This window comes from Hemitrygon akajei, chromosome 31 (assembly GCF_048418815.1).
Source record: "Hemitrygon akajei chromosome 31, sHemAka1.3, whole genome shotgun sequence".
Lineage (NCBI taxonomy): Eukaryota > Metazoa > Chordata > Chondrichthyes > Myliobatiformes > Dasyatidae > Hemitrygon > Hemitrygon akajei.
In genome coordinates this window covers 16,985,459-17,006,562 of record NC_133154.1, presented here as the reverse complement: position 1 = coordinate 17,006,562, position 21,104 = coordinate 16,985,459, and the positions used below count along the sequence as shown (strand labels likewise).

General features: G+C 44.3%; 1 protein-coding gene across 5 annotated transcripts in view; it reads left to right on the top strand.

The window, feature by feature from the left end:
* The first annotated feature begins 7,460 nt into the window (after window positions 1-7,460).
* Window positions 7,461-21,104, top strand: part of foxred2 (FAD-dependent oxidoreductase domain containing 2) — a 46,086-nt gene continuing 32,442 nt past the window's right edge. For 3 of the 5 annotated variants that reach the window (XR_012096844.1, XM_073033357.1, XM_073033356.1), the window contains exons 1-3: window positions 7,461-7,539; window positions 12,264-12,822; window positions 19,496-19,747. Coding sequence is in view for 2 of the 5 variants with exons in the window: in XM_073033357.1 (XP_072889458.1) it covers window positions 12,290-12,822; window positions 19,496-19,747 (785 nt within the window). In the remaining 3 variants the exon portion in view is untranslated. Of the gene's footprint in view, window positions 7,540-7,581; window positions 8,128-10,794; window positions 10,913-12,263; window positions 12,823-19,495; window positions 19,748-21,104 lie in introns of those variants that run through there. The other 2 variants (XR_012096845.1, XR_012096847.1) reach the window with 2 other exon arrangements.

Below are 21,104 nucleotides of genomic sequence, written 5' to 3'. Positions count from 1 at the left end.
GACCCTATCGTAGCCGCCTCCATCACCACTGCCCGCAATGCATTCCACACTCTGTGTAAAAAAACTTACCCTTTGCGGTGAACTACATATACCTGTCTGGACACGCCCCCCTGCTGACTGCTCCTGTGGCTCCTCCCACTGACCCCTGCTGACTGCTCCTGTGGCTCCTCCCACAGACCCCTGCTGACTGCTCCTGTGGCTCCTCCCACTGACCCCCTGCTGACTGCTCCTGTGGCTCCTCCCACTGACCCCTGCTGACTGCTCCTGTGGCTCCTCCCACTGACCCCTGCTGACTCCTCCTGTGGCTCCTCCCACTGACCCCCTGCTGACTGCTCCTGTGGCTCCTCCCACTGACCCCTGCTGACTGCTCCTGTGGCTCCTCCCACTGACCCCCTGCTGACTCCTCCTGTGGCTCCTCCCACTGACCCCCTGCTGACTGCTCCTGTGGCTCCTCCCACTGACCCCGGTATAAAGGCATTGGGGCCTGAGCCCTGCCCTCAGTCTCCAGGATGTAGTATGATGGTCAATTGCTGCTTGTTCTTTCTTCCAGTCAATAAAAGCCGATATCTCGCCTCACGTCTCAGAGAGTTATTGATGGTGCATCACCCCTGACATCCCCTCGGTGCCTATTTCCAAGCACCTTAAAACTATGCCCCCTCCTGTTAGCCACTTCAGCCCTGGGAAAAAGCTTCTGACCACCCACACGATCAATGCCCCTCATCATCTTATACACCTCTATCAGGTCGCCACTCATCCCCTGTCGCTCCAAGGAGAAAAGACCAAGTTCTCTCAGCCTATTCTCATAAGGTGCATCCTCCAATGCAGGCAACATCCTTGTAAATCTCCTCTGCACACTCTCTGCAGTATCCACATCTTTCCTGTAGTGAGGTGACCAGAACTGAACACTGTACTCCAAGTGGGGTCTAACTAAGGTCTTATATAGCTGTAACATTACCGCAGGGCTCTTGAACGCAATACCACGTTTGGTGAATGCTAACACACCATACGCCTCCTTAACAACACTGTCAACAGTTTTTAACAATGGTTTCAACAGTAGGTTACGGTAGGTTTTCAGTTGTTAATCTCCCAAGAACAAATCAGCTATCCAAACTTAGAGAAGTAGGACTAGTTTCAGCAAAGGAGAGCTTGAAGCTGCAAGATTGCGGCAAAAAAGTACAGCCGGTTCCTTTGAGTCCTCGAGTTTAAAATCCATTTTCCTCACCCAGTTTGGCCTGTTTGTGACTCCTGTCCTACAAGGAGCAACCGCCCTCCTAAAGCGGCTTCAAGAAGTCAGCCCTCAGTCATTTGGGGGACGGGATTGGTAACGTTCACAGCCAACTAACGATTATTTTTTAAAATAATTATTTTAAAATTATTTTTTCAGATACACAGCACTTCCGGAGACGCAGGAGGATGCAGATGCTGGAATGTGGAGCAAACGATCCCAGAGGGGTAGCCGACATTCCCCTCGGCTCCACTGATGCTGCCAGACCTGCTTAGTTTCTCCAGCAGTGTGGTTCTGCAGGTAGTCATAATGCCCAGGCTGAGGGCAAGAGTTTTAAAAGCGTTCCACAGCGGCACCTAGTGGCCAGAGTTTGGGAATGCAGGTACGTTAGTCTCAGCATCTGACTGCCAGTAGTCACCCCAAACAGGACCCGACCTGATCAAAGTGCACATGGCCTATCTGACTGCAGTTGTGAGACCTTGGCTGCACCATTCAAAAGTCCCCTGACACCTTTGAAAGCTTTGAAATACTGAGTTGAGTATTGTATGTAATTAGTTTTGCTACAATAAGTGTATGGGACATTGGAAAAAATGTTGAATTTCCCCATGGGGATGAATAAAGTATCTATCTATCTATCTATCTAAAAAAAAAGTAATTCTCTTTTTTTTAATTTTTAAATTAATTTTTTATGAGTTTCTACAATACAACTACAAAAAACTCAACAAAATGCAGATTAATACAGTTGAAAACAAATGTGTCTAATATATAATTCATAACAATAAGGAAAAAGCACCCAAAATAAAATCATATAAAGTTAGTATCCTCCCCACCCTCCCACTACAAAACTCCAGGCCAACCATTACAATATGTAAAAGAAAAATGAATTGGAGCGTTCGACCCCACAGAGCTGTAAGTGTATATATATATAAAATATATAATATAAATTAAAATATAATAATATGTAATATATAATGTAGTGAATATTATAATAAAACTACAATATAATATATATAATTTATAATATAGCAAATATTATAATATAACTAAAATATAATAATGTATAATATATAATAATATAGTTAAAGTATAATATAAAATATATAAAAAGTAATTCAAAATGAAACTTAAGATTTTAAATCCTTATAATTTTTTAAAAGATAAAATAGCAAATCAGTTTAAAAGTTTTAAATAATTAAAAACAGAAAATCAAAAACAAATAACCAGAAAAACAAAACAGAAAAGGATCTTCTTGCCTTTACCCCTGTCTGCTACAGGATCTGAGAACCCATTCCTCAGCAATGAATCACAGCAAAAACTCCACCAAATATGGCAGCCCATAAGTGGGGCTTATTGAAACACAACACAGCAGGTTTGGCTCAGTAGTTCCCATGACCTGGACTTAGTTTTTAAATAAGTGGAGGCTAACCCTACCCAGATTCCACCGGGAATGTCAAATCTGAAAGCATCCAGCGGATGGGGGATTTATTTCCTTGCTAATAGGAAGGCTGAGCAATGCACACAAAATGCTGGAGGATCTCAACAAGTGAGGCAGATCTGTGGAGGGGAATAAACAGTTGACGTTTTGGCCCAATGCCCTTCATCAGGACTAAAAGGGAAGGGGGCAAAAGCCAGAATAAGAAGATGGGGGTAGGGGAAGGAGTACAAACTGGTAGGTGATAGGTGAGACCAGCTGAGGGGCAAAGTGCCTCTCACCTATCACCTGCAAGCTTGTACTCCTTCCCCTCCCTCCACCTTCTTCCTTCTCATTCCTGATGGAGGACCCTGGCCCAAAAGGTCGACTGTTTATACCCCTCCATGGATGCCTGCCTGACCAGCTGAGTTCCTCTGGCAGTTTGTGTGCGTCACTCAAGATCTCCAGCATCTGCAAAATCCCTTGTGCCCACTTCTCACATAGATTCGTTCTTCAATCATTGCTTCATCAGCTGACTGCCATGTGCAGGGCCTTGCTGTGCATGAACTGCTTCCCTGACCACAGCATCTCCTACAAGCCACATTTCACCTCTGCCTCATCTCCCATGAAAGGCCATCTAACTGCAACTTCCCTCCTTACGGCAATCTCTGCTTTTTATGTAATCTCTAGAGGAGGAATATTTTTATTCAGTTGGCTTACGGTCTGAGGCCAGTGGGACCGGTTCGGCCTAAATCCTGGTTGCAAAGGGTTAATGCTCCCGTGTAGTGGAGTGGGAGTAGGATGGAGAATTAAAGTGACGGGCAATGGAAGCATTAATTCACGTGCATTTCTTCCAGTTGATGTGGTCTTCCCTGCACCGATGAAGCCAAGCAGTGACTTCCATCGAGAATGCAGCACGAGCCTAACCTTCCAACCTTCAGGGTCTCTGCTATTTTCTTCAGCTCCGCCTTACACCGTGTATTTGGCCCAATAATCCTCTGTGTTGGGACTCCCAGCTGGTACAAACAAAACAATCAACACAGCCTTCCCACTGGAAGCCCGTACGTTCTTGGCAGACAACGTAGGGCGGACCAGACCGAGGTGACCTGAGAAATCTGAGAAATCGACCCGTGGTTGGCACGCTCTCAAACACGTGTGCACTAACGGCACTTTGTGTATTACTGTGACATTCTGGTGCTGCTGCAACTTATTTTCTGCTACTTATCTATTTAATACTGTTTTTCTATTACTGTCTTGTTTTTATCTGCCGCTTTGTGTGATTGCCTGAGAGGAGACCAAACGGAGTCTCATTGTACACGGGTGTATAATGACAATGAAGATCATTCAATTCAACTCAGCAAGCTGCATGCTCAACCAAAGAAAACAGATTCAAATCATTAGTCCAAGCTCAGTTTTATCTACTTTCTCCCATGGGGGAGCGGGGGGTACAGCAGGGTAGCGGTTTGCACCATGCTTCACAGTACCGGTGGCCCGGGTTCAATTCCCGCTGCTGCATGTGAGGAGTTTCTACGCTCTCCCCGTGACCTCCAGGTGCTCCAGTTTCCTCCCACGGTCCAAAGACATTCTGGATGGTCGGTTAAGTTGGTCATTGTAAATTGTCCCAGGGTTAAATTGGGGGATTGCTGGGCAGCTTGGCTTGAAGGGCCTATTCTGCACCGTATCTCAATCAATCATTCATTCAAATAAATAAATTGATAGATAAATAGATAAATAAATAAACACATACCACTGGATTTAAGGGCAGCACTGTTATAAGACTATTGTAATGTTTCCCTTGGACAATAAAATGGACTCTTGACATCATAATTTACCTTATAATGACTTGTTGTCCAAGCCCCTAACTTGTATAATAGTAGGTCTTTTCCTAGGATAATGGGATCTCAAAGAACTTTAAAAAAGGCCATTCAACCCTTCAACTCTTTAAAATAGCTGTCTCACTCTCCTGCTCTTCACTCCCTAATCTGCAAAGATTTTCCTTCCAAGAATTTCTGTTTGAAAGTCACACCTTGATCTTCTTATCTCTCTCTGCAGATCGCAGAAACAATGTGTGGAACCAGAGGTTGTCACGGCACACCGAGGGCTAAGCCGTGGCTTGTAAAGGTTTCGAATTACCATTGAAGCTTTTTCATCAGTTTCCCAATAGTGTTGGCTGTGTTCTCGTTCATTGTGTCAGAACTCTCTATCTCATTTTAATACATACGACAAAGGAGCAGAATTAGGCCATTCAGCCCATCAAGTCTGCTCTGCCATTCCATCACAGCTCCTTTACTTTCCCCCTCAACCCTATTCTCCTGCCTTTTCCCTCTAGCCTTTGATGCCCTTGCTAATCAAGGACTTCAACTATACATTTTTTTGCCTTGGGGGTTGGGTGGGACTACAACTAGAGGCCATGCGTTAAACGTAAAAGGTAAAATCTTTAAGGGGAACAAGGGAGAACTCCTTTGCTCCAAAGGGCGTGAGAGTGTGGAATGAGTAAGTGGCGCATGCGAGCTTGATTTCAACGTTTAAGAGGAGTTTGGAGAGGTACGTGGATGGCAGGGGTATGGAGGGCTATGCTCCGAGTGCAGGTCAATGGGAGTAGACAGTTTAAATAGCTCAGTATGGACTAGATGGGCCAAAGGGCCTGTCTCTGTGCTGTACTTTTCTATGACTGACGCAGTGACTAGGCCTCCACAGCCGTCTGTGGCAATGAATTCCACAGATATACCCCCCTCTGGCTAAACAAATTCCTCCTTATAACAGACACCAGAGTCAGAGGCAATGAGATTGAGAAAGGGGCGGGAGGTGTCGGAAATGGACCCGGTAAATTTGAGGGCGGGGTGGAAGTTAGGAGGCAAAGTCGATGAAGAAGTCAACGAGCTGGGCACGGGTGCAGGAAGCAACACCAATACATTTGTTAATGTAGTGTAGGAAGACTGGGGGACAGACACCAGTGTAGGCTTGGAACATAGACTGTCCCACGTAGCCAACAAAAGGGCAGGCATAGCTGGGACCCGTGTGAGTGCCCATGGCTACACCTATTGTTTGAGGGAAGTGGGAGGAGCCAAAGGAGAAATTATTAAAAGTGAGGACAGGTTCCACTAGACGGAGGGGAGTGGTGGTGGAGGGGAACTGGTTGGGTCTGGTCCGGACAATTATGTGCTGGACGCGGAGGCTGGTGGGGTGGTAGGTGAGGACGAGAGGAACTTCAGAGAATTATAGATAGATAGATAGATACTTTATTGATCCCGAGGGAATTTACAGTGTCACAGTAGCATTACACGTGCACGGATATACAAACATACACAACTGGATCATCCTTAAACCCTGGTTTCATTCCAGTGCTAATTTCACAAGTACTTCATTCTCAAATTCAGTAGTATGAAGCGAACTCCAGATGTGGGAAGTTGCACACGGGAAACTAATGTCACTCCGGGTTTGTAAGTACTTTGATTCTGGCTCTGGTGTTGACGGGTAACCGGATCACACTGGATCGGGAAAAGCTGCAGACCGTTGTAAACTTAACCAGTTCTACCATGGGCGCTAGCCTCCCCACTGTCGAGGACATCTTCAATAGGCGCTGCCTCAAGAAGACAGCCTCCATTATTAAGGACCCTCGTCATCTAGGACATGCCCTCTTCTCATTACCACCACCCGGGAGGAGGTACAGAAGCCTGACGACCCACACTCAAAGTTTTAGGAATAGCTTCTTCCACTCTGCCATCAGATTTCTGAACAGTCCATGAACCCACGTACACTACCTCACTATTTTGCTTTTTGTCAAAGTAAATTTTATTATCAAAGTACTTACAGTGGCATGCAAAAGTTTGGGCACCCTGGTCAAAATTCCTGTTACTGTGAATAGCTAAGCAAGTAAAAGATGATTTGATTTCCAAAAGGCATGAAGTTAAAGATGACACATTTCTTTAATATGTTAAGCAAGATTACTTTTTTATTTCCATCTTTTACAGTTTCAAAATTAAAAGAAAAGGAAAAGGGCCCGAAGCAAAAGTTTGGGCACCCTGCATGGTCAGTACTTAGTAACACCCCCTTTGGCAAGTATCACAGCTTGTAAACGCTTTCTATAGCCAGCTAAGAGTCTTTCAATTCTTGTTTGGGGGATTTTCACCCATTCTTCCTTGCAAAAGGCTTCTAGTTCTGTGAGATTATTGGGCCATCTTGCATGCACTGCTCTTTTGAGGTCTATCCACAGATTTTCGATGATGCTTAGGTCGGGGGACTGTGAGGGCCATGGCAAAACCTTCAGCTTGCGCCTCTTGAGGTAGTCCATTGTGGATTTTGAGGTGTGTTTAGGATCATTACCCTGTTGTAGAAGCCATCCTCTTTTCATCTTCAGCTTTTTTTACAGACGGTGTGATGTTTGCTTCCAGAATTTGCTGGTATTTAATTGAATTCATTCTTCCCTCTACCACTGAAAATGTTCCCCGTGCCACTGGCTGCAACACAAGCCCAAAGCATGATTGATCCACCCCGGTGCTTAACAGTTGGAGAGGTGTTCTTTTCATGAAATTCTGCACCCTTTGCTCATTGCGGCCAAAATTCAGCGTCAAAAGTTTGCAAAGGAACATCTAAACAAGCCTGATGCATTTTGGAAACAAGTCTTGTGGACTGATGAAGTTAAAATAGATGATATTATTGATCCTGATGCTAAATGGGTTTGCTCTGCGCGACCGCACTCCCTGCTGTTCTCCCTCCCGCCTTTAGAGGGCGCGCTAAGGCAATGTCCGTTCGGATCCCCCCCCCCCCCACTCACCGCCCACCCCTGCTCGCCCCCCCCCCCGTCACACCCCCACACGCCGGCTGGCGACGGAAGTGACGTCTGACGCAATCGGGGACGGCGCGGAGGCTGGAGCCGCGACGGGGGTCGGTCCGATGGCAGCAGGTCGGTCCGGTGCGGGAGACGCGGGTCGTTTGAAATGCCTTTGCCCTCTAACACCCGAGAGGAACGGCGCAGCGCCGTGACTTTGCACCTGGGAGTTGGGAGACGGGGCGCCGATGAACCGAGTGGTGACCCCGGGCCGTCGCGGCCCCCAGCCCCCGGCACCTTCGCCAGAATCTCGGCTCAGCCGCTTCTCCAGACACCGACACCCCGTCACATTTCCCCCGCGCCCTGCTTTCTCCTCTTCCCTATTCCCCACAGTCCTCACCCCGTTCGATCATTCATTCGCCTGCTGTAAACGTCCACACCAGATCGCCCCCCGACATCGGGGTCGGGGGTTCGCCAGGCGCCCTTTCCCGTTCCAAATGATTCTCAGTACATTCCCCACCAACTAACCCCCTCTCAATTCTGCTTTTCCATTAACCCATTCTACCCGACTGGTTGATCTGTCAGTAAGTCTTGGACAGAGTCAGCAGGGGCAGTTTGCGTAACTGCAGGCATGTCACGATGGAACGCGAAATCCTAGAGCAGCACCCCCCACAAACCGCGGCCGCATTTCTTTCTTTTTTCCTGGATATAAATTGAATTTACGTAAGTGAATTGTTTCCTTTAAATAATTTGATACCAACCGATATTAACCTTCCTTTGTAAGAAAACAATTTACATATTTGGGTGTAACAATCACTGAGAATTATTATAAAGATCTATTCCGAGAAAAATTTCTAACCTTAATTAATTATGTGAAAAAGGCACTTTCTAATTGGTCGCCTCTCTTTTTATCATTGATTGGTCGAATCAATTCTATTAAAATGAATATTTTAACCTAAATTTATATACCTTTTTCAAGCTGTACCTGTTTTTATTCCCAAGTCTTTTTTTTCTGTTAGTCCTGTTTTGGTCACATGAGGTTGCATTATGATGCTGCATGGCCAACCCAGTGGGGTGGGGTTACTGTGGGGGTGGTGGGTAATGGTGTGCGGGTTCTGAACTGCCCCCTCTCCAAGCTGGAGAGGGTAACAACAGGGAAGTGAGGCAGCACAGAAAAAGCCCATTCAGAATCAGGATTAATTTTATTATCACTGACATAGGTCATGAAATTTGTTTCTTTGTGGCAGCAGTACAGTGAAATTCATAAAATATTACTATAAGTTACAATAAGAAATACAAAAATAAAAATAATGTGCAAAAAGAGAGCAAATTAGTGAGGCAGTGTTCGTGGGTTCTCAGACTATTCAGAAATCTGACGTACCCTGAAATATTGGAAAGGAATGTCTTTTACGTGAGTCTGCTGTCAACAATGTGGTCTGCCCCACTGAGCACAGTGAGTGTAATGGAGACCGTGATGCTGGTTTGGAAGAGGACACTGATATTGGTTGACCATCCTGATGTGTATTTGGAGAATTTTACACGTTGTGCCTGCTGTAGGTTGTCCAGCCCTCAGAAGGTTTATTGGATGGCAAGGGTCACTGCTGCCTTGAGTTTTGAGCCCATTTGAGATCTTGACCTGCACACACCCTTTTCAGATGTAGGCTGTCCTGGTGAGTGGAAATTGATAGTGAACGTCTGCCTTCATCTGGAGATGTTGGAAAGGATCCCAGAACGCCACCACGATTCTTTATTGTCTTTATAGAGCAGCACTGTACAGCAAAGATCTTGTGGATATTGACTGTAAAGTCCATCCTCACACACTTTGGTCAACGAGCGGACAATGTTTGGGCCTTGCTGCACAAAAGCACGTCATCTGCATACTGCAGCTAGACTATTGAGATTCGTGTGATCTTTATTCTGAAGTGAAGTAAAATGTGGTTTTAACAGTTTCCCACTAGTTCCGAAGTACAGCTCCGTTTCCCGTGGGCAGCTCCTTGGAGGTGTACTGTGGCACTGTGGTGAGAAAGACTGAAAGAGTGTCAAAGCAACGACACATCCATGTGGGGCACCATGAAGCAAGAGCAAGGAGGAGACAAACTTTTGCAGGAAGCCGAATTTGAGAGAAGTCCCTACGGACTCATGAGGTGACAGGGTTTAGTGAGGTCGAGCAAGGCCATGTGTAGTGTCAGACGCTGCTCCTGTTTTATTTACTGGAGTTGTCATGTGGTGAAGAGCACGTCCATTATGCTTCTGGGTTCCACACCGTGCTTTGAGGAGCAGCTGGTTGGTCACTGGAAGGAGAGGTTGAGGACAACCCTCATCATTAGCTCCACTAATGTCTGTAGTTTTGGCCATGACACTACCTCCTGTGTGTTATGAAGTTAGGCAGGGTGCAGAGAAGATTTAATACAATGAAGCTAGGGTTGGAGAACTGTAGTTACACAGGGAGAGCTACCATGGTATGTTTTATTTAGGAACAGAGGAAATCATGGCTGATTTTCATTGGCGTCTTTTATGGGAGGCCTAGACAAGATAAACCCAAAGGATCTATTAAAAGGCTAGAAACTGTGAACACACATTTGTCAATTGGTTAAGATGTTGGAGGGGAGTTGAGAAAAGATTTATTTCACTCAAGGAATATTTTGGAGTCTCGATTTTACTACCTGAAAGGATGGTGGAGGCAGAACAATATTTTAGATGACCCTGGAAAAGAACCTTCAGAGTCAGCGACTACAAGGTTATGGGCCAGAAGTCAGGAAGTGGTATTGTTCAAAAGTCCGTTCTTGGCTGACCATGGACCAAGTGGCTGCTTTCTGTCCATACTGGGCTTTGGGGAGAATCCATTCGGTCGGTGGAAGAAGGTTGATTGAGAAGAATCTTCAATGTTCGATAAACTGTATAGAGACAAACATATGTATTAAATACCAGTAATCAGGCTTTCAAGCTCAAGCTCCAGGGTCTGCCATGAAAATATTTTGATAAATTTCCCTTGTTCTTTCAGCAACAAGAGGTATCCGCAAAGGAGACACTGTACACTGATTCAAGGATATAATAAATTACTCTATTATAGAGTAACTTGAAAAAACACAAAAAGAAAGAAAAATGATTAATGAGCTAGTAAAAGAAACAAAATAATACTTACCAATCTATCACTAAGCAGTGCACTGCTGGAGGGAACTGCAAGTGTCGACAGTTTTCCCCCCATCCCCCCTTCCCCTCCCTCTCCCCCTCCCCCCTCCTCCCGCCCTCTTCCCCTCCCCTCTCACCTTGTGTTTCTTCCTCCCCTTCTGCCCCTCCTTCTAACTCTGACTCCTCATCTTTATTTCTTCAGTCCTGATGAAGGGTCTCGGCCCGAAATGTCGACTGTGCTCTTTTCCACAGACGCTGCCTGACCTGCTGAGTTCCTCGGGCATTTTGTGTGCGTCGCTCGGATTTCCAGCATCTGCAGACTTTCTCTTGTTCGTCGTAGCGGTGTGGTTGGTTATTCCAGAGTGACCGTTCTTTATGAGTGAGTCTAAAGCAGGTGGATGTGAATTGAGGAGATCTCCAGTGTTGGGGGACAAGCTTTGAGAATCAGAGGCTTCCGATGAACTACAGGCCGGCGGTCTCAAATAATCAAAGCTTGAATAATGACCTAGCTTGATTTCTAATACGATTTTGCCACTACAGCAAAAACAAACTGGTGGACAGACTGAGTCAGACAGCGGGAGATATTCAGTCAGTGTTTGGGGCAGAGACCCTTCATATGGACTGGAAAATAGCCAGTATGGTGAAGTAAGAGGAGGGGGTGGAGCAGGAGCTGGCAAATGATAGGTGGATGTGGATGAGAAGGGAAAAGTGGAACTAGGGCAGAGGCTGTGAGGTGCTCGGTGGGGGCAACAAAGGGCTGCAGATGATGGATGCTGATAATGAGGAAGATGGAGCAGGAGTCAAGGGAGGTGGGATGGCCGATGGGAACAGTGGAGGGAGGGAAAAGTGGGAGAGGGTGGGTGAATAGCAGATAGAAGGGGAAGAGGAGGGGGAAGATACAAGCTGTTTGGAGGCAGAGGGGTGCTCAGCTATCAGCTGCTGCGGGGAAGTTATCAGCAGTGAAAGTTGCACCCTGGACTTCCCGAAACTCACTGGTGGTGTCCAGGCTGAGGCTGTAAACTGCTTTGTGGTGGAGGGCCGCGTGTTGAAGCTGGTTGCAGTCACAACAAGGGACTCTGTGGGGATGGGCTTCAGTTGAGGCTTCTTCCACCGTTGCACATTGAGGGGCTGCAATCAGCGTTGGAGCGTAGAACAGTACAGCACAAGAACAGGCCTTTAGGCCAGTGATGATGTGCTGAATTAATTAAAAACCTTACTAAATTAATCCCTTCTACCCACACAATTTCCGTATCCCTCCATTCTCTCCACATTTTGTGTGCTGTCTGAACACCTCTATCGCAATTGCTTCTGCCGTTACCGCTGGCAACGGATTCCTAGTGACTGTGTATGAAAAACCTGCACCACGCATCTCCCCGAACTCACTGGTCTCACCTGAAAAGTATATCCTCCAGTATCAGATATTTCAGTCCTGGGGAAAAAAATACCAACTGTCTACCTGTGCCTCTCGTCACCCCCATAAACCTCCACCAGGTCTCCCACATGGACTGTTTCTCAACGGTTGTGTGTCAGTGATTGCTAATGAAAACAGCCCTTTCAGCCCACAGCGGCTTGCCTGTTTAAGTGTCTGCTCATGTTGTAATAATAGGATGAACCAGACTTGTGATGAAAATGTGGACTTGAACTCAGGTGATTGTGACTTAGTTGGAAGTGCCCCTGACCAGTGGCTGACATTAAGTCTCAAGGTGAATGTCTTTCTCTTTCATTTCCAGTTGGACGTTGATGGAGTGGGAGCAGCATGTCAGCATCATGGATAAGATGTATGCTTGGCACATTTGTGGCATTCATTGCCTTTTCCTCCTGGAGTGGAGCTGTACCGTCAAACTACCTCCACCTTGATTACTGTGTGATAGGGGCAGGTCCTAGTGGCTTGCAGATTGGTTACTTTCTCCATCAGTCCCAAAGGCGATATCTGATCTTTGAACGTAGTAACATCTCTGGGAGCTTTTTTATACGTTATCCTCGCCACCGGAAGCTCATCAGCATCAACAAGCGTTACACTGGCAAACAGAACAGAGAGTTTAACCTCCGCCATGACTGGAACTCACTGCTCAGTCATGATGACAATCTCCTCTTCAAGCACTACTCCAAAGATTTCTTCCCTCATGCTGACAGCATGCTCCAATACTTAAATGACTTCACTAAAACGTTGAAACTGAAAGTTCAGTACAACACAGACATAAAGTGGATTGAAGCGGAAAGCAATCCCCAGGCCTGGAATGGGCATTATTTCTTTCTGACAGATCAGAATAACCATCATTACAGGTGCAGGTATGGTAGAGCATCGTAACCTTGGTCGGTTTCATGTTATGCTGAGGATAACGGGTGGTTTTGCTTATCCTTGGTCAAGGGTGCATGTAAAAACTTTGCTATTTCCTACCAGAATGTTTGGGTATTTCTCCAATTAGTCTCAATGGAGATATCAGTCCATTTCTCTTACAACAGTGTAATCTACTCAGTGGGGATTTCTGTAGTTTTTATTAAGCGATCTATTATCTTCATGGATTTTTTTGTAGAGAGGTTCTTGTAATGAGATGTAAAGAAAGCAAACTGTTGGAAATAACCCAGCAGTTCTTTTTGTTGTAATTTTCTTAGTGTGCTGCTTACTTCCTGAGTAAATAGACTTTAAAGAAACAAGGATACCATTTGAGTGAATCTGCAGATGCTGGAAATAAATAAAAACACAACTTAAATTCCACAGACCACTCCCACTCCGATATGTCTGTCCATGGCCTCCTCTACCATCAAGATGAGGCCACATGCAGGTCGATGGAGCAATACCTTATCTCCCGCCTAGGTAGCCTCCTGCCTGCCGGCATGAACATTCAACTCACAGACCTCAGTTGATACCCCTGCCACCCCCCTTACCCCATCCTTATCTATAATTTTAGTCTGGTTCTCTTTCTCTCTCTTTTTCCCCCCTCACTACAATCTCCCCCCAGCCCTACCTTTCTTTCTCTTTTATTTCCCATAATTCTCCACCTTCCCCCAGCCCATTTCCCTCCAGCCTATCACTTCCCAGCTCGCTACTTCATCCCTCCCCCCACTTCTTATCCCCCCTCGACCATCCCATGTTACTTCACTCCTGATGAAGAGTTTCAGCCCGAAACGTTGTCACTACCTCCTCCCATAGATGCTGTCTGGTCTGCTGAGTTCTGCCAGCATTTTGTGTTTTTAAGGAGACCATTTGGACTGTTTGCCTTGTCAGACTCTAAGAGCAGTTTTACTGAGTTCCTAAACCAAAGTATTCGTCCTAAACTCTTGTTCTTTATCTTCAAATACCTGTCCAATTCTCTTCTAAAATTATTTCAAGGAGAGCGTAACAAGTTCCAAAACTTTGATTGGAATTTTGCCCCATTTAATCTTTTGCCAATGATTTCAAATCCTTGACCTCTGGTTACTGACCCACACAGTAGATGAAATATTTGTTCTTTTTTTTTCTTTTTAATAACCAACTTCATCATCTGAAATCTGCTCATCACATTGTTTAACCTTTCTTTGTTCCGGTGAGAATAATCCAAGTATTTTCAATTCATTCTCAAGTCACGCATCTCTGGTAATGTCTTTCTAATTTCTTAGGAACTGAGTGTTACAGACAAATTGCCTGCTCTTAATTGCTCTTCAGAAGGCGGAGGTGATGCGTTACCTTGAACTGCTGCATCCCACTGAAGGTGCTCCATAGTGAGGTTAGAGAGTGAGTTCAGGATTGATAAGCAAGTGATGAAAGAATGGAAATATTAAAGTCAGGATGGAGTGCAGTTTGGAGAGGAACCTGATTAAGCTGATGTTCCCTTCTACCTCTTGCCTCCATCCTTGGTGCTTGAGACCAGGTTTTGGAAGGTGCTGTTGGAATAAGCTAAACAAGTAAGTAATGCATTTAGTAGATGGTGCAGCCACTTCGCTCAAGGTCTTGAGAATAAATGCTTGGAGCATTAGTGTCAAATCTGTGAGCTCTGACTGGATAGTGTTGTGCTTCTTGAGAATTGTTGGTGGTACAGTCATTCAAACATTTGGATGATATTTCATCGCGCTTCGGACTTGTGCCTGAGGGACAGTGGAAAGGCGTTGGGGTTGCAGGGGTGAGACATTGGATACTCAGGTTCTGCTTGCTCTTGTAGCCATGTCATTTATTTGTTAATGTCAGGGGTAGGCAGTTAGTTTTGCTCCCATTGGAGACAGTAGTTGTTTGGCGCTTCTTTTGTCCAAATGTAACTTGTCACTTATTAGCCAAGTCTGAATATTGGCTTGGGTTTAATGTGTACAGGCATGAACTGTTCATTTGTTGATCAGTAACAAATGGGATGGAGCATTGTAGAAACATTAGCAAATATCTCCACTTTTGCACTTATATTGGAAAGAAGGTAATTGATGAAGCACCTGAAGTCTAGGACATTATCCTGAGGAACTTCTGCAGTGATGTCCTGAGGCTGGAATGATTGGTCTCCAAGAACTACAGTCAGCATTGTTTGCGTGAGGCATGACTCCACTGGAGTGTTTTCTCCTTGTTGCCAGCTGATTTTCAGTTTTGTTTGGGCTTCTTGCTGCTGCAGAGGTCAAATGTCACCTTGGTGTCACGGGCAGTTACTCTTGCCTCACTCCTGGAACGATGTTTGGGTCAAGACTGTGATGAAGGTTGGAGCTTTATGTCCTTTCAAAACCCAAATGAATCACCGTTGAGCAAATTATTAATGAGTAGATGCAGTTTGATAGCACAAATGGTGGTACTTTTCATCAACCTGCTGATTGTTTATTGTTCTTTATGTGAACAGGACAATTAGACAATTTCTTTCCACGTCTGATGTTTTAACTATGTTGGAACAGATTAACAGTACAGCTGACTTTAGAACTTGTGTCTTCGGCTGTGATGTTATTTGGTCCCAAAGCCTTTCCTCTGTCTCGTTCTCTCAGCTTTTTGTTGACATCACATGTAATAAATTGAATTGACTGAAGACTGGCACTTGTGATGGAAGGATTCTTAAGATGAAGGCAAGTTCAGCACTTCCAGCTGAACACATTGCAAATGCTTCAGCCATTTCCTTAGCAGTTGTACGCTGGACTTTGTCACTGCCGTTCTCTGTGCTTTTATCCTCTCTGGCTGTTTAAATGCCCATGACTATTCACAACTAAACACAACAGGAGTGTGGAGCTTCCATCTGCTCAGTCGGTTTTTGATTGCTTGGCTTTGCTGCGTTTTGTTTTCCTGTTCATCGAAAAAAAAGCAGTCCAGTGTTGAGCTTCAGCAGGCTGGCATCTCATTATATGTACCCCTCTGCTACTCCAGGCTTGTGCTCTGCTCTCCTCACCTGTTCATGTCCTGGATTCATAGTGTGGTAGAATGAGGGAAGCACCAGGCAATGAGATCACGGATCCTATCTCCATATGGAATTGTTATTCTACCACTTCTGTTCTGATAGACCCTCTGTGTTGAACATAGAAATCTACAGGCCCTTTGGCGCAGAAGGTTGCGCTGACAGTGTAACCTACTCTAGAAACTGCTTAGGTTTACCCTACCACATAGCCCACTATTATTCTAAGCTCCATGTACCTATCTAGGAGTCTCTTAAAAGACCCTATCGTATCCGCCTCCACCACTGTTGCTGGCAGCCCATTCCATGCACTCACCACTCTCTGTGAAAAACTTACCCCTGACATCTCCTCTGTACCTACTTCCAAGCAGCTTAAAACTATGCCCTCTCGTATTAGCCTTTTCAGCCCTGGGAAAAATCCTCTGGCTATCCACGCAATCAATGCCTCTCATCTGCCTTTACTAAGGCCATCATCTGCCAGAAATGCAGTATCCAGAATTGTCTGGAATATTCCATCAAAGAGTGATAAAATCCTAATAAGATTTATTTGTCTTTATTTCTGTTTTTCTGTTTATAAACCCAAATAATCCTTATGCTTGATAAACCGATGTATCCATGTGGTTTGTCTCCTCTGGGGATGTAGATGCCAAGGTACTCAGTTTGTCTCCCCACTTCAAAAATCATTCCATTGTCACACATGGACGTTACCGAATGTTTTCTTCCCCAAGGTGAATTACTTCACACTTCTCTTCTGAACATTGGTCAAACTTGAACCCAGTTTCCCTCTCAAACCTCATCCTCGTTGCTGTCTTGCTCTGTTTAGTTTCTGTATCATTTACAAAGTTTATAATGATAACAAGATATACCAGCTAGTTGATGTCATAGTAACAACCTTTAACGTTAGTAAGAGCTGATTGTGGACTTCAGTAAGGATAAGACGAGGGAACACAAACCAATCCTCATAGAGGGATCAGAAATGGAGAAGTGGGCGTAAAAAATCTCTGAGGATCTAACCTGGTCACAACATATCGATGCAGCTATAAAGAAGGCAAGGCAGCGGCTGTATTTCATCAGGAGTTTGAGGAGTTTTGGTTTGTCACCTAAAACACTCGAAAACTTCTACATATTTACCGTGGAGAGCATTCTGAATGGCGACATCACCGTCTGGTATGGGATGGAGCTGTGGGGTACTGCACAGGATCAAAGTAAGTTGCAGAAAGTTGTAAATTTAGTCGGCTCCATCATGGGTACGAGCATCTTCAAGGAGCAGTGCTTCAGAAAGGTGCCGTCCATCATTAAGGACCCCGACCACCCAGACATGCCCTCTTCTCATTATTACCATCGGGAAGGAGGGACAGGAGCTTGAAGGTACACACTCAGTGATTCAGGAACAGCTTCGTCTCTGCCATCCGATTTCTATATAGATATTAAACGCATGAACACTACCTTATTACTGTTTTAAAATTTGTTTCTGTTTTTGCATTACTTCTTCTCAATTTATCATGCATTGCATTGTGCTGCTGCCACAAAGTTAACAATTTTCACGACATGTGCCTGATTCTGATTCTGAAGAACCACGTCCCAGTTGTTTATAAAGGTTGAAAAGACTAATGAACCTTACAAATGAGATCTGGGAAACTGCATATCGTATTAGTCCGAAAAACATCTATCCAATATCATCCTCTGTTTTCTACAGATTCTTTTCCTGTTATTGCATAAGCAACAGTTTCCCTTGTAAGTTAAAGAACATAAGTATTAACCAGGACATCAGAGAGGACTTAACTACGTAGTCATCTTATAAAATAGTCAGATTTTATCTTTAATTCACCTGAGAGAGCAGAGAGCGTTGCACAATTGGAGTGAGTCAAGTCTTGTTCGAAAGGCACCACCCCAGTTGTACAGCTGTTGATTAGTATTGTACTGGAGAGTCAGTTTGGTTATCTTCCCATCTTATGGCTTTCTGTTGCAAATGAAAGCTTTACCAGTGATCCACTGCTAGTAAATTGACAGAAGACTGCATGTTTTAGGGTCCCACTCGTGGTTGCTTTGGTAATAGGGGTGGGTGAGACTTAATTCCATAACAGTGAGGACAGAAGAGAGGAGTTTGGATCTGGAGTTTAGGAAAGGGGGTTTACAAATAAATTGGATGCTAGATTTAAGGACTGGACAGCTAAAGGAATAACAGTTCTTTGCAACATAATGAAAGAAGGAACACTGTTCAGTTTTGAAATGCTTAAAGAGAAAAACAAGATTTTTATCGGTATTTACAGATGCAACAATATGTTAATAAGACTCTTAAGAATGTAACCAAGGCAAGTACATGCTTGATAGAGCTATTTAGAAAAGCATATAATTCAGATAATGGTAGTAGAATCATTTCAAGCATGTATAAGGGGTTGTCAAATCTTAAAACACATTCGACTTCATACGTTAAAACAAAATGGGAGAAGGAAGGAGGGATAATTATACCTGAGGAAGAATGGACAACAATATGGAGGTATCAATGGAAGTGTACCAGTTCACAGAAATGGAGGGAGTTTGGATGGAAAAACTTGATAAGATATTTTATTATGATAGTAACCTCCCCGTTTGCTGGAGAAATTGTGGAAATCAAAATGCAAATCATTATCATATTTTTTGGGACTGCCCTGTTATCATAAACTATTGGAGGGGGATACACAATGCCCTACAAGACATCTTTAAATGTGAAATACCCTTGGAGAGTAAGACCATATATTTTGGATATATACCTCAAGAATGGTTGAAAAGAGATAATGAATATACTGTTGGTGGCTGGTAAAAAGACTCTTACTAGGAAATGGTTATCACAGGAGAGCCCAACCTTAAATGCATGGATGGAAATTACAATAGACATTTAGAAAATGGAGAAGATAACAGCATCTGTTAATCATAAGCTGGAACAATTTGATTCATACTGGGGAAAAAGATGGTTTAACTACATAATGCCTCATAGGCCTGATTTTATTCTCACAAATCAATGAATCTGTTGTTTAAAAAAAAATCACTCCCTACTTGTACATAGTTCTTTCCTTTTGCTTGTTTTTTCTTTCCACTCTTTTCTATAAGTGTATACCCCAGATAAATACTTTGTGGAGATTTGTGATATATATGATTATATGATACATATGTACAATGTCTGAAATACATCTTATGGAAATGTTTGATGATGAACTTCAATAAAAAAAAATAAATTACAAAAAAGGGTAGGGGGTTTAAACTAAGCAAAGTTGCACGAGGGAATCGGAAATCTTAGAGAAGGATCAGTAATCAGCTGAGAAATAATATCTGCTTCGAAGTTGCATGAGGTATTACTCCTTCCCCCAACAAGACATCATTTTAAAATCTCTTTGTTTACACCACACAGTTGAATTGAGACCTCACAAAGTTTATGTTGCACTGAACTTCTGCTGCTTGCCACAGGTCACCGACGTGCTAGTCTTTGGCATTAAAGGGACCATTGACCTGACAGCATCAGGAGCTTTCCTGCAGGCAGACAAGAGCTACGAGACACATTAAAGTGTTCTGTCAAATTCTGGGAACTGGCGGGCACGCTCGCATGTCTTCTACTGTTACTAATGCCATGCTGTTATCTTTCTTGTTTCCCCTTCTCCCTCCAGCGTCCTGTTGGTAGCAACTGGATTAGGGGTGCCCCATGTGCCCAATTTTCCAGGCTCTGAATACGTTGAGGGCTACGAGAGTGTTTCCGTGGACCCGGCTGACTTTGTTGGGCAATCGGTCCTCATCCTCGGTCGGGGCAATTCGGCATTTGAGACGGCAGACAACATTGCTGGAGTAACTAACTTTATCCACGCGCTGAGTCGGTCCCGAATACGGCTCGCCTGGGCTACTCATTATGTTGGAGATCTCCGGTGAGTCAAATAGGACACTTCATTCAGGGTGGGGAATGATCTGACTTATTCCACCTGCACGCGCTTTCAGAATTTCAGTGCTTTATGTTCTCATCATTACCATGAAGAATAGTTCATTTGATTGCAGCTAGAACTTCAGCAAAATAACAAATTGTGTGAATGTTATTATACGTGTAATATTTACACATATAATTACTCTCTGCTCTCCAGTTTTGGCAACTAGTGCATTCTCTGCAACGTTGATAAGAAGGCCTTCTGCTGCTTCATTCCCAAGACTTGGGATCTCTTCACTAAACTTCTTTTGTAGTGTATTTACTGTATTAAAACTCAGAACTTTGGCCACTTGCCCTAATATTTCTTGAAGTGGTTCAGTGTTGGGTTGTGTGCATACAATTCTTGTGACATGCATTGAAATGTTTTACTGTGTTTAAGGTCCCAGGTCGTTGAAAACAAGAGCTGAGAGTGGAGGTGGGAGATGCTCTTCAATAGCATAATTTCTGCTGGACAAGCTTTAAGATTGTGAAAGGGGAGAAAGCAAGAATAAGAAACTATTTGTGGAAAGTAAGGTTTATGTTAAGGTCACACACGAAGTGCTGGAGGGACTCAGCAGGTCAAGCAGCAAATATGGGGAGGATACACAGTAGATGTTCTGGATAGTAGAACTAGGCCACCTGGCCTGTAGAGTCTGCTCTGCCATTCCATTATGGCTGGTGGGGAGAGGGGGGCATGACTTCAACTCCACCCACCTTTCTCCTCACCTGCTTTCACCTATCACCTGCCACCTTCCCTACCGAACCCTCTACCCTTCTCTTTCTGGCTTCTGCCCCTTTCCTTTTCAGACTTGAGGTAGGGTCTTGGCACAAAATGTCGATTACTTATCCCCCTTCGTAGACGCTGCCTGACTTGCTGAGTTCTTCCGGTGTTTTGTCTGTGTTGCTCAAGATTTTCCGCATCTGCAGCATCTATTGTGTAAATGACAATTACTAATAAATCACACTGGGAATTCAGGGAGCAGTTCCAATGCAGCATTCACTATGTCAGAGAGTAGTTGATCAGGAAGGTATAGGTGCAAATATTGAGGTAGCCAAATGGCCTATTATAGTGTTGTGTTTTTAATTTGACCCTTACGCTGTGCGATGCCTCAGTCTTAGGAGGGTATTTTTGTAATTCCATGTAAACTGTACCCTACACCCAAGATGGACAGAGGATAAAAGGTATTTGACTGTCAGCTGTGATAATCCTGGTGAGTTCCTGTTCACCTGACTTGGAATATCTGACAGTGACATGCCATCTGTACTACATCTCACAGGGGGTTACTTTAGCTATCCTGACGTAGCCTACATCCCATCCCAGGCAG